The 18,322-nt window shown below is 38.6% G+C and overlaps 1 protein-coding gene and 1 non-coding gene across 2 annotated transcripts in view; one reads left to right on the plus strand and one right to left on the minus strand.

Moving 5' to 3' along the window:
* SCAI (suppressor of cancer cell invasion) overlaps window positions 1–18,322 on the plus strand; it is a 127,950-nt gene that overhangs the window by 51,360 nt on the left and 58,268 nt on the right. The window contains exon 3 of the mRNA XM_061200969.1: window positions 12,369–12,500. Within this exon, the coding sequence (XP_061056952.1) occupies window positions 12,369–12,500 (132 nt within the window). The remainder of the gene's footprint in view (window positions 1–12,368; window positions 12,501–18,322) is intronic.
* On the minus strand, window positions 9,961–10,088 carry LOC133098447 (small nucleolar RNA SNORA64/SNORA10 family). The gene has a single exon (XR_009702153.1). It is a non-coding gene; the product is annotated as a small nucleolar RNA SNORA64/SNORA10 family (small nucleolar RNA).

Raw genomic sequence — 18,322 nt, forward strand, 5'->3', positions numbered from 1 at the left:
CATTGTATATTCTTGCCTCCTTTATCAAAGATAAGGTGACCATATTTGCGTGGGTTTATCTCTGGGCTTTCTATCGTGTTACATTGATCTATATTTCTGTTTTTGTGCCAGTACCATACTGTCTTGATTACTGTAGCTTTGTAGTATGGTCTCAAGTCAGGGAGCCTGATTCCTCCAGCTCCGTTTTTCTTTCTCAATATTGCTTTGGCTATTCGGGGTCTTTTGTGTTTCCATACAAATTGTGTGATTCTTTGTTCTAGTTCTGTGAAAAATGCCATTGGTAGTTTGATAGGGATTGCATTGAATCTGTAGATTGCTTTGGGTAGTATAATAATTTTCACAATGTTGATTCTTCCAATCCAAGAACATGGTATATCTCTCCATCTGTTTGTATCATCTTTAATTTCTTTCATTAGTGTCTTATAGTTTTCTGCGTACAGGTCTTTTGTCTCCTTAGGTAGGTTTACTCCTAGGTATTTTATTCTTTTTGTTGCAGTGGTAAATGGGGGTGTTTCCTTAATTTCACTTTCAGATTTTTCATCATTAGTGTATAGGAATGCAAGAGATTTCTGTGCATTAATTTTGTATCTTGCAGCTTTACCAAATTCATTGATTAGCTCTAGTAGTTTTCTGGTGGCATCTTTAGGATTCTCTATGTATAGTATCATGTCATCTGCAAACAGTGACAGCTTTACTTCTTCTTTTCTGATTTGGATTCCTTTTATATCTTTTTCTTCTCAGATTGCCGTGGCTAAAACTTCCAAAACTTTGTTGAATAATAGTGGTGAGTGTGGGCAACCTTGTCTTTCTCCTGATCTTAGAGGAAATGCTTTCAGTTTTTCACCATTGAGAACGATGTTGGCTCTGGGTTTGTCATATATGGCCGTTATTATGTTGAGGTAGGTTCCCTCTATGCCCACTTTCTGGAGAGTTTTTATCATAAATGGGTGTTGAATTTTGTCAAAAGCTTTTTCTGCTTCTATTGAGATTATCATATGGTTTTTATCCTTCAGTTTGTTAATATGGGGTATCACATTGATTGATTTGCGTATATTGAAGAATCTTTGCATTCCTGGGATAAACCCCACTTGATCATGGTGTATGATCCTTTTAATACGCTGTTGGATTCTGTTTGCTAGTATTTTGTTGAGGATTTTTGCATCTGTGTCCAGCAGGGATATTGACCTGTAGTTTTCTTTTTTGTGACATCTTTGTCTGGTTTTGGTATCAGGGTGATGGGGGCCTCATAGAATGAGTTTGGGATTGTTCCTCCCTCTGCTATATTTTGGAAGAGTTTGAGAAGGATAGGTGTTAGCTCTTCTCTAAATGATTGATAGAATTCGCCTGTGAATCCATCTGGTCCTGGACTTTTGTTTGCTGGAAGATTTTTAATCACAGTTTCAATTTCAGTGCTTGTGATTGGTCTGTTTATATTTTCTATTCCTGGTTCAGTCTCAGAAGGTTGTGCTTTTCTAAGAATTTGTCCATTTCTTCCAGGTTGTCCATTTTATTGGCATATAGCTGGTTGTAGTAATCTCTCATGATCCTTTGTATTTCTGCAGTGTCAGTTGTTACTTCTCCTTTTTCATTTCTAATTCTATTGATTTGAGTCTTCTCCCTTTTTTTCTTGATGAGTCTGGCTAATGGTTTATCAATTTTGTTTATCTTCTCAAAGAACCAGCTTTTAGTTTTATTGATCTTTGCTATTGTTTCTTTCATTTCTTTTTCATTTATTTCTGATCTTATCTTTATGATTTCTTTCGTTCTGCTAACTTTGGGTTTTTTTTGTTCTTCTTTCTCTAATTGCTTAGGTGTAAGGTTAGGTTATTTATTTGAGATTTTTCTTGTTTCTTGAGGTAGGATTGTATTGCTATAAACTTCCTTCTTAGAACTGCTTTTGCTGCATCCCATAGGTTTTGGGTCGTCGTGTTTTCATTGTCATTTGTTTCTAGGTATTTTCTGATTACCTCTTTGATTTCTTCAGTGATCTCTTGGTTATTTAGTAGCATATTGTTTAGCCTCCATGTGTTTGTACTTTTTACAGTTTTTTTCCTGTAATTGATATCTAGTCTCAAAGCGTTGTGGTCAGAAAAGATACTTGATACAATTTCAATTTTCTTAAATTTACTGAGGCTTGATTTGTGACCCAAGATGTGATCTATCCTGGAGAATGTTCCATGGGCACTTGAGAAGAAACTGTCTTCTGTTGTTTTTGGATGGAATGTCTTACAAATATCAATTAAGTCCATCTTGTTTGATATGTCATTTAAAGCTTGTGTTTCCTTATTTATTTTCATTTTGCATGATCTGTCCATTGGTGAAAGTGAGGTGTTAAAGTCCCCTACTATTATTGTGTTACTGTTGATTTCCCCTTTTGTGGCTGTTAGCATTTGCCTTATGTATTGAAGTGCTCCTATGTTGGGTGCATAAATATTTACAATTGTTATATCTTCTTCTTGGATCTATCCCTTGATCATTATGTAGTATCCTTCTTTGTCTCTTGTAATAGTCTTTATTTTAAAGTCTATTTTGTCTGATATGAGTATTGCTACTCCAGCTTTCTTTGGATTTCCATTTGCATGGAATATCTTTTTCCATCCCCTCACTTTCAGTCTGTATGTGTCCCTAGGTCTGAAGTGGGTCTCTTGTAGACAGCATATATATGGGGCTTGTTTTTGTATCTGTTCAGCCAGTCTGTGTATTTTGGTTGGAGCTTTAAACCATTTACATTTAAGGTAATTATTGATATGTATGTTCGTATTACCATTTTCTTAGTTGTTTTGGGTTTGTTTTTGTAGGTCTTTTCCTTCTCTTGTGTTTCCTGCCTAGAGAAGTTCCTTTAGCATTTGTTGTAGAGCTGGTTTGGTGGTGCTGAACCCTCTTAACTTTTGCTTGTCTGTAAACGTTTTGATTTCTCCGTCGAATCTAAATGAGATCCTTGCTGGGTAGTGTAATCTTGGTTGTAGATTTTTCCCTTTCATCTCTTTAAATATGTCCTGCCACTCCCTTCTGGCTTGCAGAGTTTCTGCTGAAAGATCATCTCTTAACCTTATGGGGATTCCCTTGTATGTTATTTGTTGCTTTTCCCTTGATGCTTTTAATATTCTTTCATTGTATTTAATTTTTGATAGTTTGATTAATATGTATCTTGGCGTATTTCTCCTTGGTTTATCCTGTATGGGACTCTCTGCACTTCCTGGACTTGATTGTCTATTTCCTTTCCCATAGTAGGGAAGTTTTCAACTATAATCTCTTCAAATATTTTCTCAGTCCCTTTCTTTTTCTCTTCTTCTTCTGGGACTGCTATAATTCGAATGTTGGTGTGTTTAATGTTGTCCCAGAGGTCTCTGAGACTGTCCTCAATTCTTTTCATTCTTTTTTCTTTATTCTGCTCTGTGGTAGTTATTTCCACTATTTTGTCTTCCAGGTCACTTATCTATTCTTCTACCTCAGCTATTCTGCTGTTGATTCCTTCTAGAGAATTTTTAATTTCATTTATTGTGTTGTTCATCATTGTTGTTTGCTCTTTAGTTCTTCTAGGTCCTTGTTAAACATTTCTTGTATTTTCTCCATTCTGTTTTCAAGATTTTGGATCATCTTTACTATCATTACTCTGAATTCTTTTTCAGGTAGACTGCCTGTTTCCTCTTCACTTGTTTGGTCCAGTGGGCTTTTACCTTGCCTCTTCATCTGCTGCATATTTCTCTGTCTTCTCATTTTGTTTAACTTACTGTGTTTGGTGTCTCCTTTTCGCAGCCTGCAGGTTCGTAGTTCCCGTTGTTTTTGGTGTCTGCTCCCAGTGGGTGAGGTTGGTTCAGTGGGTTGTGTAGGCTTACTGGTGGAGGGGAGTGATGACTGTGTTCTGGTGGGTGGGGTTGGATCTTGTCTTTCTGGTGGGCAGGGCTGCGTCCAGTGGTGTGTTTTGGGGTGTCTGTGAACTTAGTATGATTTTAGGCAGCCTCTCTGCTGATGGGTGGGGTTGTGTTCCTCTCCTGCTAGTTGCTTGGCATGGGCCGTCCAGCACTGGAGCTTGCTGATCGTTGGGTGGAGCTGGGTCTTAGCGTTTAGACGGAGATCTCTGGGAGAGCTCTCACCGATTGATATTACGTGGGGCTGGGAGGTCTCTGGTAGTCCAATGTCCTGAACTCGGCTCTCCCACCTCAGAGGCTCAGGCCTGACACCAGGCTGGAGCACCAATACCCTGTCAGCCACATGGCTCAGAAGAAAAGGGGGAAAAAAAGAAAGAAAAAAATTATTAAAATAAAAAACCCAAAAATAATAATAATAAAAAAGAGAGCAACCAAACCAGTAAACAAATCCACTAATGATAACAAGGGCTAAAATCTGTACTAAGGTAAACATAAAAATCAGAAACAAATCAGTCACAGACAGCAAACCCCTAGTCTACAGTTGCTCCCAAAGTCCGCCGTCTCAATTTTGGGATGATTCGTTGTCTATTCAGGTATTCCACAGATGCGGGGTACATCAAGTTAAGTGTGGGGATTTAATCCGCTGCTCCTGAGGCTGCTGGGAGAGATTTCCCTTTCTCTTCTTTGTTCTCACAGCTCCTGGGGTTCAGCTTTGGTTTTGGCCCCACCTCTGCATGTAGGTCGCCCTCAGGCATCTGTTCCCACCCAGATAGGACGGGGTTAAAGAAGCAGCTGATTAGGGGGCTCTTGCTCATTCAGGCCAGGGGGAGGGAGGGGTACTATAGTTATAATTGGAATGCGGGGCAAGCCTGCGGTGGCAGAGGCCAGCATGACGTTGCAACAGCTTGAGGCCTGCCGTGTGTTCTTCCCGGGGAATTTGTCCCTGGGTCACGAGACCCTGGCAGTGACGGGCTGCACAGCCTCCCAGGGAGGTGTGGATAGTGGGATTCTTGGTGGCTGCAGCAGCAGCATTAACATTTCATGGCCATCTCTGCAGTCCGAGCTGATAGCGCAGCTCGCGCCCATCTCTGAAGCTCATTTAGGCGGTGCTCTGCCTTCTTTGGGCAGACAAGGAAGGAGTCCCCTCTCCTCATGCACCCTGAAACAATGGTCTCTTGCCTTTTAGGCAGTTCCAGACTTTTTCCTGGACTCCCTCCCAGCTAGCTGTGGTGCAGTAGCCCCCTTCAGGCTGTGCTGACACAGCCAACCCCAGTCCTCTCCCTGGGGTCTGACCTCCGAAGCTCGATCCTCAGCTCCCAGCCCCCACCCATCCCAACGGGTGAGCAGACAAGCCTCTCAGGCTGGTGAGTGCTGGTCGGCACTGATCCTCTGTGCAGGAATCTCTCCGCTTTGCCCTCTGCACCCCTATTGCTGCGCTCTCCTCCGTGGCTCCAAAGCTTCCCGCCCGCCCATCCCCCCGTGTCCACCAGTGAAGAGTCTTCCTAGTGTGTGGAAACTTTTCCTCCTTCACAGCTCCCTCCCAGAGGTGCAGGTCCTGTTCCTATTTTGTCTCTGTTTTTTCTTTTTTCTTTTGCCCTACCCAGGTACATGGGGAGTTTCTTGCCTTTTGGGAAGTCTGAGGTTCTCTGCCGGCATTCAGTAGGTGTTCTGTAGGAGTTGTTCCACATGTAGATGTATTTTTGAGGTATTTGTGGGGAGGAAGGTGATCTCCACGTCTTACTCCTCTGCTGTCTTGAAGGTCCCCTTTCCAGTTGCCTTTTTATAATTCACCTTATATCCAGCAACTTTGCTAAATTCACTGGTTAATTCTAATAATTTATCTGTAGGTTCTTTTGAAACTTCTATGGAGAGGTTTGTATCATCTATGAATATTGACAGCTTTATATCTGTTTTATAGAAATATAATCACATTAATGGTGCAGCCACTATGGAGAACAGTATGGAAGTTCCTTAAAAGACTAAAAATAGAGTTGGCATGTGATCCAGCAGTCCAACTCCTGGGCATGTAGCTGGAGTAGACTCTAAATTCAAAAAGATGCATGCACCCCAATGTTCATCGCAGCACTATTTACAATAGCCAAGACATGGAAGCAACCTAAATGTCCATCGACAGATGAATGGATAAAAGATGTGGTATATATTTACCATGGACTATTACTCAGCCATAAAAAAGAATGAAATAATGCCATTTGCAGTAACATGAATGAACCTAGAGATTATCATACTAAGTGAAGTAAGTCAGACAAAGATATCATGTGATATCACTTATGTGTGGAATCTAAAAAATGATACAAATGAACTTATTTACAAAACAGAAACAGACTCACAGACATAGGGAAAAAAAAAAAAATTTATGGTTACCAAAGGGGAAAGGTGGGAGGATAAATTAGGAGTTTGGGATTAGCAGATAAAAACTACTACATATAAAACAGATAAACCACAAGGTCCTACTGTATAACACAGGGAACTATATTCAATATCTTGTAATAAACCATAAAGGAAAAGAATATGAAAAACAATATGTATATATGTGTAATTGAATCGCTTTGCTGTGCACCAGAAGCTAACACAACATTGTAAATCAACTATACTTCAATAAAAAATAATAATAAAATTGGTAAAAAAAGAAATATGATCAGATTAAAAAGTAAAAAGAAAACGATGAAACTAATTTTAATAATGTATTTTATTTTACTAAATAACCAAAACATTATTTCAACATGTAACAATATAAAAATTATTAATGAGATTTTTACATCTTTTTTTATGCTAAATCTTCTAAATTTGGTGTATTTTACCTTTACAACACATCTCAACTTAGAGTAGCCATGTTTCAAGTGCTCAGTAGCCACATGTGGCCAGTAACTATAGTTTCGGACAGTGTAGGTCTAGACAGTGAGGCAGACTTTTTTTTTTTAACAAACAGTTGTTTCATGTATAACTTTTTATGGTGTCACTGGAGAAGCCTCTACCAACTTGATCATATGTAAGTGCCAGGGAGAGATTAGGTTTTCAAGGAAAATCTGAAAAGGTGTCATTTGAGTAATGTCTTAAACTATGAATATAAACTTGCAAGGTGACCAAAGTAGGCGAAGAGAATAACGTGTAAAATTGTGATGTTATGTAAGAGTAGAATTGGTTCAGAGACTTGCCCATATTTCAGTGAGGTTGAAGAATAGGTAATTATGTGAGAGTGTAGGGTGGAGGGGAACACCAGTTCCCTGTGTTATGAGTAATTTATCAGTAATGATGGTTAACATGTTCCTTAAGATAAGTTTCCAGAAGTGTAATTGCTGAGTCTAATAGAAAGAATAAATGTATCCCCTGATACATACAGTGAATATCAAGGGTCTGCACTATTTTACACTGCCCCTAGTGAATATGCTGGTTTCAGTGCATACTCAACTGCGGTAATTAGTGTATTTTTTTTGTATGTTCATTACTTTGTTTTGCCTTTTGAAAATTTTAGACTTTCTTTTTTATTATTATTATTTGTGTTTTTAAAAATATTTATTTATTTATTTGGCTGCACCGGGTCTTAGTTGCGGCATATTATTATTATTTTTAAATTGAAATATAGTTGATTTACAATGTTGTGTTAACTTCTGGTGTACAGCAAAGTAGGTATTATATATATTCATTTTCATATTCTTTTTCCATTATGGTTTATTACAAGATATCGAATATAGTTCTGTGTGCTATACAGTAGGACTTTGTCATTTATTCTATATATAGTAGTTTGTATCTGCTAATATCAAACTCCTAATTGATCCCTCCCCTTCCCCTTTGGTAATGGTAAGTTTGTTTTCTATGTCTGTGAGTCTGTTTCTGTTTTGTTAATAAGTTCATTTGTATCATTTTCTAGATTCCACACATAAGTGATATATGATATCTGTCTTTGTCTGACTTCAGTTAGTATGATAATCTCTAGGTTCATCTCTAGGTTGCTGCAAATGGCATTATTTCATTCTTTTTTATGGCTGAGTAATACTCGATTGTATATATATATACCACATCTTCTTTATCCATTCATCTGTTGACACATTTAGTGTGCTAAATAATTAGTATATTTTTAATGTGCTAACTTTGTTGTATTAGGGGGTTTTTTTCTTTCTTTTTTTTTTTTTTTGGGCACACTGCGCGGCATGCGGGATCTTAGCTCCCCGACCAGGGATTGAACCTGTGGCCCCTGAAGTGGAAATGCAGAGTCCTAACCCCTGGACTGCCAGGGAATTCCAGGTTTCATATTTTTTTCTAATTAACATTGATGTATTACTACCATCTATTTCTCAGATTCCATTCAAGCTTCACCACTTGTCCCAATAACATCCTTTACAGCAGAAAGATCCAGCTCTGAATCAGGCATCGCACTTCAGTCTTCCCTTTTCTTTGGGGGAATATCCTTGACATTTTTGAAGATTACAGTTTGGTTATTTTGTAGAATATGTCTCCCAATTTGGTTTTGTCTGTTTCCTCATGATTAGGTTTACGTTATGTCTCTTTGGCAGGAAAATCACTTCTCATCCTATCAGGTGGTACAGGACTTTGTTTGGTTTGATTATGAATGATGTTCATTTTGGTCACTTAATCAAGGTGATGTCTGCCAGATTTCATTGTTGTGATGTTACTTTTTCCTTTTGGAATTAATGTGTATTTTGTGGGCAAGTACTCTGAAACTATCCCATTCACTATCAAATTTTACATTTATTCATTCACTTATGTCAGTATTGCTTTATCATTTCTTATTTTATTTAATAGGTTATAATCCATTACTATCATTATTTGTTTTGATGCTGAAATTATCCCCAATTTGGCTAGTGGACGCTCCCTCAAGCTAGATCCTAGGTCCTTTTTTAATGCTTGATTTTATTTTTTATTTTTATTCATTTATTTATCCCAGTTTTATTGAGATGTCATTGACATATAACATTCTATTAGTTTAAGGTGTACACATAGTGATTTGATGTATTATATACTGCAAAATGATTACCACAATAAGTTTGGTTATCATCCATCACCTCACACAGTTACAAAAATTTTTTTCTTGTGATAAGAACTAAGATCTACTTTCTTGGCAACTTTCAAATGTATAATACAATATTGTTAGCTATAGTCACCATATTGTACATTACATCCCCAGAACTTATTTATCTTATAAGTGGAATTTTGTACCCTTCGACCACCTTCACAGTTTTCTATCACTCCCCACCCCCACTTCCGGAAACCACCAATCTGTTCTCTGTTTCTATGAGTTTGGTTTTTTCTGTAAGATTCCACATATCAGTAAGATCATACAGTATATGTCTTTCTCTGTGTGACTTATTTAACTTAGCATAATGCTGTCACGGTCCATCCATGTTGTTGCAAATAGCAGGACTTCCCCTTTTTATGGCTGAATAATATTCCGTTGTGTACATATACCACATTTTCTTTATCATTCATCTGTTAATGGACACTTAAGTCCTATATCCTTTTCTTATGTCTCTATCATTCTTTGAGCACTTTGTTGCTCTCTGGCACAGGATATTCCACATTCATCTTGTACTTTTTCTGCTCCAGGGCTGTAATTAGACTATTACAATTCTCCAAGGAGCTCTGGTTCCCTTTATTGGAGAATGGTGTTAGAAGCCAAGATTTGGGTGCTAGGTATGTTCATACCATTGGCGGGGGTCGGGGCGGGGGGAATGGTCACTGTTCCCAGGCCCTCTCACTAGACAGATTTACAGAACTGGGGAGTATACTTATGTACGCATCACGCCGCCCCCCTCCCCGCCCCCAGACATTTATGTCTCTCTCTTTCTTTTTCTTTTTAACTGGCTTCATTCACTTTACTTTTCTCATATAAAAATACGTGCTGGCTACAGCTGGAGCCTGGGTCCTCTGCACAGAAACTCTGTGTGAGTCTTTACAAGATGGTCAGTGAATTCCTGATATGGAGACTTGGTGAACACTGTCTCTTTCCAGAGATCAGGAGTGAGATAACTGTAGGTCTTGGGAATGGCATCAAAAGTGGCCTTGGCTGGAAAAGGAAAAACAAGAGAGGGTTGGTGAAACCCCAGATGCAGACGGAAGCTGTTGCACTTCTAGGAACAGAGTGGCCACTGTGGGCCAGTCTGTCGTGCATTAGGAGCACCTTCCTCTCCCTCTCTGAAAATACGCCAACCACACTCAGAATGTGATTAAGGGAGCTGAGAGATATATCACTCTTCTTAAACATCCATTAGTTCACCCATACCTCCAGTTTCAATCCACAGGGTTCATTCTAATCTTTTCCCTTTCCATGTTTGTGTTTCCTTTCTCTTACAGAGAGACCTCTCGGTCCCCTTTTCCTTAAAAGATTTTCTTATTTGATGAATCCCCTATATATGACAGATCTCTCTCTACCTCTGAACGCTTCCAGGTGGACATGCCCTCCTCACCCTGCTCAGGCTCTCACTCCCCATGCCAGTCCCCACTCGTGGTTACCCTGCTCACTGCACTCAGGCGCCGCCATCCCATGCAAGCTGGCCCTTTGTATGGATGTTGATGGTCTCCTCACAGTTTGTGCTCTGATACCCAGGAGGCTACCCTCTGTGTGGACACCTGCTGTGCTCTGCCCCACCTAATGGCTGTAGGACTGGATAGTTTGGGAATGGGAGAGGGCTTCTCTGGATTCTTAAGTTTCACTTTAGTATTTCTGGCTGTGGGATTTTTTCTTTTAACGTTCTTTGAGTCCTTTTAGTTTGAGGTTTTATATTTTCTCTAATTCTGGGAAGTTTATAGAAGTTTATTTCTGCAAGTATTTATTGCCTTCGTGTGATTTTTTCTCTCTTCTTTATATGCTATGATGTGGTTGTTGATTTCCTTCATTTCCCTTTTCCATATCTATTGAATTTTCTTTTGTATATTCTATCTCTTCCTGATGTCTTTTGGCAGAGTACCTTAAACCTGATGTTTTAGCTTATTAATTTGTTCAGCTGTATCTTTTCTGTTCTTCAGTCTATCCATCTACTAAGTTTATTTCAGTGATTATATTTTTCATACCCAGTATTTTTATTTGCTTCATTATGATATTTTCTTCCTGCTTTATATCTAATATCCTTTCTTATTGAATTTGTTTATTTTGAACTTTTATTTTGTGTTTTTCTCCTGTAAACTCCTGTGTCCTGGGGATATTAGCCACCTTGGCTCATGAACTATATGGGGAGGGCTGGAGAAAGTACAGTTTGTGCCTCGTTTCTGCATCTCCTTCTGGGTTTAAAGAATGAAGGCAGGGGGTTGTTGAGTGTGGGAGGTGACTTACCCAGGATCACTGTAGTGTGGAATCCCTTCCCAGACTGCACTTTTCAAGGTCTGTTTCCCTTTGTTAAAACCACCTAGTCCATGACGTGCGGAAAGAGGTGGTGGGAAGAAGGAACTTGTGAACATGCAGGGACCACCCAGTGCTGTCCATGCGTGTTGTAAACTACTTCCCCACCAGCTGGCTGCAGTGCCACCCATATGTTGCCCTGCAGCCCCTTGACAGTTCTAGGCTTGCTGACAATTTTCCTGCCTTGCAACCGCAATTGTCTGTTTAAGACAATGTTGGAGAAAAAAATATTTGCCAAAATAACTGTACCACCCCCTAACTACCATCTCTGGTGTCTGGTCCTTGTCTGGTCTGCCTTTTCACCCTGCACTGGGACCAGATTTCCCTGTGTTGTCCCAGGGACTTCTATCTGCGTGTGAACGCAAATGAATTTTTTTTTCTTTAGCATAGGTTCATACTATGTATACTATCCGGCAACTTGCTGTTTTTAAAATGGCTGATTAACATGATGGATTACATGGGAAGATAGCTTGGATTCAGTAATAAATAGCTTTAAAATATATGTACGTGTGTGTTTGTGTGTGTGTGGTTTTTTTTTTTTCTTTTTAATGTGTGTGGTTTTTATATCCCTTTTATACTGGAGTATATCCATATTATTGCTTTATCATCTTAAGTATAACTGTAAGTTAGTGATAGGGTAGAGTGTAGTCATTAGTGTTCTATGAAGTACTTAGCCATTTCCCTCTTTGGTTTTTTTAGTTTCACAACAGCTTTTAAATACTATGGTACCGAAATAAATATCTTTATGGACAAAGGGTTTTCCATTTGTAGGATCGTTTTCTGGGATGGATATACAGAATGGATCAAATAGATAAATAGGTTTAAAGGATCAACATTTCTTAACCATGTAGAGGAGTGCCTGGAACATTTTAGCCATTCAAATAATATTTATTGGATGAAATAATATTATAAAAACTGCTTTTTAAAATGGATGTACCAATTTTCATTCTCACCCACAATATGAGATTGTCTATTCTTCCACACCATCTTATACTTAAATTATTTTGATGATTTGATTGTAATCAGAAGATGTCTCTATCATAAAAAAAATGCTATCAGATGATATAACTAAGGTCTGTTTCTCTTTTTATTTTCACCTACTTGGTAAATAGACATATGTTTTCTTACAGGACTGAATTTGCTCTTAAAGAAATCATGTCCTCTGGAGGTGCTGAAGATGACATCCCACAGGGAGAGAGGAAAACAGTTACAGATTTTTGTTACCTTCTGGATAAATCTAAGCAACTGTTCAACGGGTTAAGGTTAGTGGACTCTTGATGCCTTAAACTTTTATCTAGTTCTGTATCTTTTTTTTCCATGGCTGATGTGTGGTAAGTTTCTGAAAAGTTATGGATAGAATGTTATATAAATGTCTGTACTAGAGATGATCATGCTTTTTTTCTTCATTCTCAGGTGAGAAAACAACAGAAGAGGATAACTTATATTGTTTTACTCAAGTTGAGAGAGCTGTTTTGTTAGATGGTCTTGTATACCTTACTCCACATCATACCTATTTTACATCTGATTTTACACATTGCGATAACTAAGGAGCCTGGGATGCATATGCAAGTGAACCTGGGGCTTCTCTTCTGTTACATTTTTTGTATACTTGTTTATTTGCTTATTTCTTTTATTCTTTCTTTTTCTTAGGATAAAGTATCTGTTAACTAAAATAAGAGTGTTCTAGACAGTTATTTTTACATTAGTTGTGTGTGCCCTGACTGGTAGCGGAAGCTATATGCAATTTTGTCAAAATGTGTCTTTGATTGTGTATTCTTGTGTGTGGTGAGTAAATAATTTTGTACCATTTTGTTTTATTTAAATGGTTTAGCCGTATTTCATTTCATGAGATTCTTAGGATATTGACTTACTTCAGACCTAAAGCTTCATTAGCTTAGTTTCAGTCATAAATAAATTCATGCTATGGGTAAAATACTAAGGATAAATAGGTTTTTTGGGAAACTTTATTTAGGAGTGAATAATTGTAAAGATTGTGAGTTATTTTTATTTTAATTAATTAATTAATTATTGAAGTATAGTTGATTTACAGTGTTGTGTTTAGTGAGCTATTTTTCATTTGCAATTTATTTCTGGGTAGAAATGCAGTCTTCTTTTCACATGTTTTATAATTTTATTCTACATCCCTAGGATCGGAATTGTACTGACAGAGTTTATTTTAAAGAATATATCTTTTTGGGCTTCCCTGGTGGCGCAGTGGTTAAGAATCCACCTGCCAGTGCAGGATACATGGGTTCGAGCCCTGGTCTGGGAAGATCCCACGTGCCGTGGAGCAACTAAGCCCGTGCGCCAGAACTACTGAGCCTGCACTCTAGAGCCCGTGAGCCACAACTACTGAACCCACACGCCACAACTACTGAAGCCCGCACACCTAGAGCTCGTGCTCCACAACAAGAGAAGCCACTGCAGGGCTTCCCTGGTGGTGCAGTGGTTGAGAATCTGCCTGCCGATGCAGGGGACACGGATTCGAGCCCTGGTCTGGGAGGATCCCACATGCCGCGGAGCAACTAAGCCCGTGAGCCACAACTACTGAGCCTGTGCGTCTGGAGTCTGTGCTCCGCAACGGGAGAGGCCGCGACAGTGAGAGGCCCGCGCACCGCGATGAAGAGTGGCCCCCACTCGCCGCAGCTGGAGAAAGCCCTCGCACAGAAACGAAGACCCAACACAGCCAAAAATAAAAATATAAATAAATAAATAAATTTATAAAAAAAAGAGAAGCCACTGCAATGAGAAGCCCATGCACCGCAACGAAGAGTAGCCCCTGCTCGCTACAACTAGAGAAAGCCTGCATGCAGCAATGAAGATCCAATGCAGCCAAAAATAATAAACAAATTAATTTAAAAAAATTCTTTTTAAAGAATATATCTTTTTAAAAATATTTATTTATTTATTTATTTATCTGGTTGCTCTGGGTCTTAGTTGCAGCAGGCGGGCTCCTTAGTTGTGGCTCGTGGGCTCCTTATTTGCTGCTCACTGGCTCCTTAGATGTGGCACGGGGGCTCCTTAGTTGTGACATGTGAACTCTTAGTTGCAGCATGCATGTGGGATCTAGTACCCTGACCAGGGATGGAACCCCCGCCCCCTGCATTGGGAGCACGGAGCCTCAACCACTGCACCACCATGGAAGTCCCTAAAGAATATATCTTTAATCAACTATATGCCAAGACACTTTTTTAAAAAATTTTTTAAAAAGTCCAATCTATCAAAATAATAAGTCTCTAAAATGCAATGTTAGGAATAAGGCAAAGCCTCTGACTGGGAGGAGTTGGAACGCATTTACAAAGCCTACTTCATGGAGTTACATACAGCTGAGAGAATAAGGAAGGACAAGAAAGTTGTGTGAATTAAGTTTATTGCCTATCAGAAGTTTATTGCCCTTCTGCTTTATAAGTTTTTTAAATCTTGCCTGTAGATTTTTTGACTCTAATTAATAGTTGCTTAAGGTTTAATCGTTTTGATACTCTGCTGCTTAGTTGTGGTGTTAGTAGAATGTTTGGAGTCTACTTACATGTAATTTACCTGGCTTCGTAAACAGTAAATAATGTTGAGCAACTAAAATGTTATGCCCGTTTTCATTCCCACCTCCCCAAAGAAGAATGCCCTTAAGTGAGGAGGGTAACCTGCACTGGGTAATGCACCTTTCTGCTCACCTTGGAGATACTGAAGGAGCTTTTAACTCACATCGGTTATTAAATAACTGCATGAGAGTAAATATGTCTTCACAATAAAAAATATATATAGATATATCTTTAAAAAAATTTACAATTATAAAGATAATACAGGGTCATCAAATGAGTCCTCCATGACCACTGAATCTAAAGCTACACTTTCAATCACTTTCTCATCTCTATATTCATTTAATTTTCTTCATAAAACTCATCACTACCTGAAGTGATCTTATTTGCTTATGATGTCTTCCTACGTTAGAATGAAATATCCCTAGGAGTAGGACCCTATGTGTCACTGTTTCTCTGCTATCTAAGCCAGGGACTTGCACATCACAGGTGCTTCACAAACAATTGTTAAATGAAGGATTCCAAAGACAGTGTTCTTAACTCCCACACTCTGCTGTTTCCTATTTTGTGCTACAGAAGAGATCTTTGAGATTAGTTTGGTTTCTTTTGCTTTATAGATTAAATGCATCTTTTTAAGGAATTCTTTTCTGTCACTATTCGAATTCAGAAAATGACCCCAGTACACCCTGGTTTGAAGTCTTTTTTTTTTTTTTTAATAAATAATTAAACTTATTTATTTATTTATTTTATTTTTGGCTGAGTTGGGTCTCAGCCAAAACCTTGTGAACAAGGTTTTGGATGAACATGTGTTTCCAGTTCTCTTGAATGTATACCTAGGAGTGAAATTGCTGGCTCACATAGTACTTACTCTAAGTTTAACCTTTTGAGGAACTTCTAGACTGTTTTTCAAGGAGACTGTACCACCAGCAATGTATGAGGGTTCCAATTTCTCCACATCCTCACCAGCACTTGTTGTTGTCTGTCTTTTTGATGATAGCCATCCTAGTGTGTGTGAAGTTGTATCTCATTATGTTTTGGGTTTTTTTCTAAAATTATTTATTTATTTATATTTATTTTTGGCTGTGTTGGGTCTTCGTTTCTGTGCGAGGGCTTTCTCTAGTTGTGGCAGGCGGGGGCCACTCTTCATCGCGGTGCGCGGGCCTCTCACTGTCGCGGCCTCTCTTGTTGTGGAGCACAGGCTCCTGATGCGCAGGCTCAGTAGTTGTGGCGCACGGGCCTAGTTGCTCCACGGCATGTGGGATCTTCCGAGACCAGGGCTCGAACCCTTGTCCCCTGCATTGGCAGGCAGATTCTCAACCACTGCACCACCAGGGAAGCCCTCTCATTATGGTTTTGATTTGCATTTCCCTAATGACTAATGATGTTGAGCATCTTTTCATGTGCTTATTGGCCATTTTTATGTCTTGTTTTTGGAGAAAATATTTATTCCAATCCTTTGATCATTTTTCAGATAGGTTTATTTATCTTTTAATTTTTAAGTTGTAGTCATTTTCTATATATTCTGGATACAAGTCCCTTGTAAGATGTAATGATTTGCAGATATATATATATTTTCCCATTCTGTGAGTTGTCTCATCACTTTCTTGATGGTGTCCTTTGAAGCACAAATGCTTTTAATTTTAATAAAGTCCAACTCGTCATTCTCTTTCATCACTTGTACTTTTGGTGTCATATCTAAGAAATCATTGCCTAACCTGAGGTCACCGAGATTTACTCGGATGATGTTTCCTTCTAAGAGTCTTGTGGTTTTAGCTCTTACATTTAGGTCTGTGAACCATTTTGTGTTAACTTTTTTATAAGTTTTTTATTATTTTTATTTTTTTTAATTTTTATTTTTGGCTGCATTGGGTCTTCATTGCTGCGCATGGGCTTTATCTAGTTGCGGTGAGCGGGGGCTACTCTTCATTGCGGTGTGCAGGCTTCTCATTGTGGTGGCTTCTCTTGTTGAGGAGCACAGGCTCTAGGTGCGTGGGCTTCAGTAGTTGTGGCGTGCAGGCTCAGTAGTTGTGGGTCACGGGCTCTAGAGCGCTGGCTCAGTAGTTGTGGCGCACGGGCTTAGTTGCTCCGCGGCATGTGGGATCTTCCCAGACCAGGGCTCGAACCCATGTCCCCTGCATTGGCAGGTGGATTCTTAACCACTGCGCCACCAGGGAAGCTCCATTTTGTGTTAACTTTTGTGTATGGTATGAGATCTTAGGCATTTCTTTATCAGAAAACATATTTTTTTTCAATTGATTAATTCATTTTTTCTTTCTTCTTGCTTGTTGCTTGTTTCTCCTTTCTTGTTCATACCTGTAATGCTTAGATTGAATTTGCAATCTAAAGCCTCTATTAACCATCTACTCTCTTTTGATTTTCATCTCTATTCTTTTTCTTAGCATTTTTAGAAAATGTATTCAATTTGTCCACCATATGCCCAACACGTTTCACCTTGTCATTTCATGTCAGCGGTTTTTGCTATACCGCTTTTTAAAAAACTAGATATTATGTATTTGATCCAAAGTTTACTAGCTGTTCTATCTGTATATTCAAATAAGACAGACACTAGAAATTTTGATGTGTTTATGAATGGAAATTCTTTATTCAGTATGTCTGAGAAGCATATTGAATTTAGCAGTGGCATTTCTCTTCTTAAAAAGGGTTATTTTCCAGATCTGATTCTGAATCATAAATGAATCATAAAGTTCAAGTAGTCTTCTGCTGGAGACTCTCTGCTGGACTCACATCACTCTGTGACTGCTGAAACAGTAACAATGACAGAACACACTTCCACATAGCACTCCACGGTGTATAAATCACTTTCGGGTACATCTCTATCCTTTGGCCACATAACAAAAATGCGTGTTACCTAAAAATGAAGGTGAACTTCACCTTCTTTTTCAGTGTTTTGGTTGTGTAAATATATTTTACCAGCTCAAAACTGTTCTCATTTTGATTTTTTTTTTTTTTTGGCCACACCCTGCGGCTGGTGGGATCTTAGTTCCCCAACCAAGGCTTGAATCTGGGCCTATGGCACTGAAAGCGCCGAGTCCTAACCACTGGACTGCCAGAGAATTCCCTCATTTTGATTCTTTTAAAGTGCCATTTTAACTATAACAAAGGTTTTATTTATTTTTAAAATAACTGCAGAGTAAAATTGTGTCTGTGGAAATAGTAGGAAACCCTAATACATGGAAAAATTGTGTGAGATCTAATCTTTAGGACTGTTTATTCATTGTCAGAGAAGTTTATTATAATGCTTAGGATACCTATTTCAGTTTAGTTCTTGAGTACTTAAAACTATATTGGGTTCAGGAATTAATCCTTTTCGTACAACTCAAAATCAAAAAAACAAACAATCTGATTAGAAAATGGTCAGAAGATCTGACTGGTTATTTTTCCAAAGAAGATGTACAGATGGTCAACAGGTACATGAAAACGTGCCCAACATTGTTAATCATCAGGAAAATGCAAATCAAAGCACAATGAGATATCACCTCACACCTGTCAGAATGGCTGTTATCAAAAAGACAAAAAAATACCACGTGTTG

This window comes from Eubalaena glacialis, chromosome 9 (genome assembly GCF_028564815.1).
Source record: "Eubalaena glacialis isolate mEubGla1 chromosome 9, mEubGla1.1.hap2.+ XY, whole genome shotgun sequence".
Lineage (NCBI taxonomy): Eukaryota > Metazoa > Chordata > Mammalia > Artiodactyla > Balaenidae > Eubalaena > Eubalaena glacialis.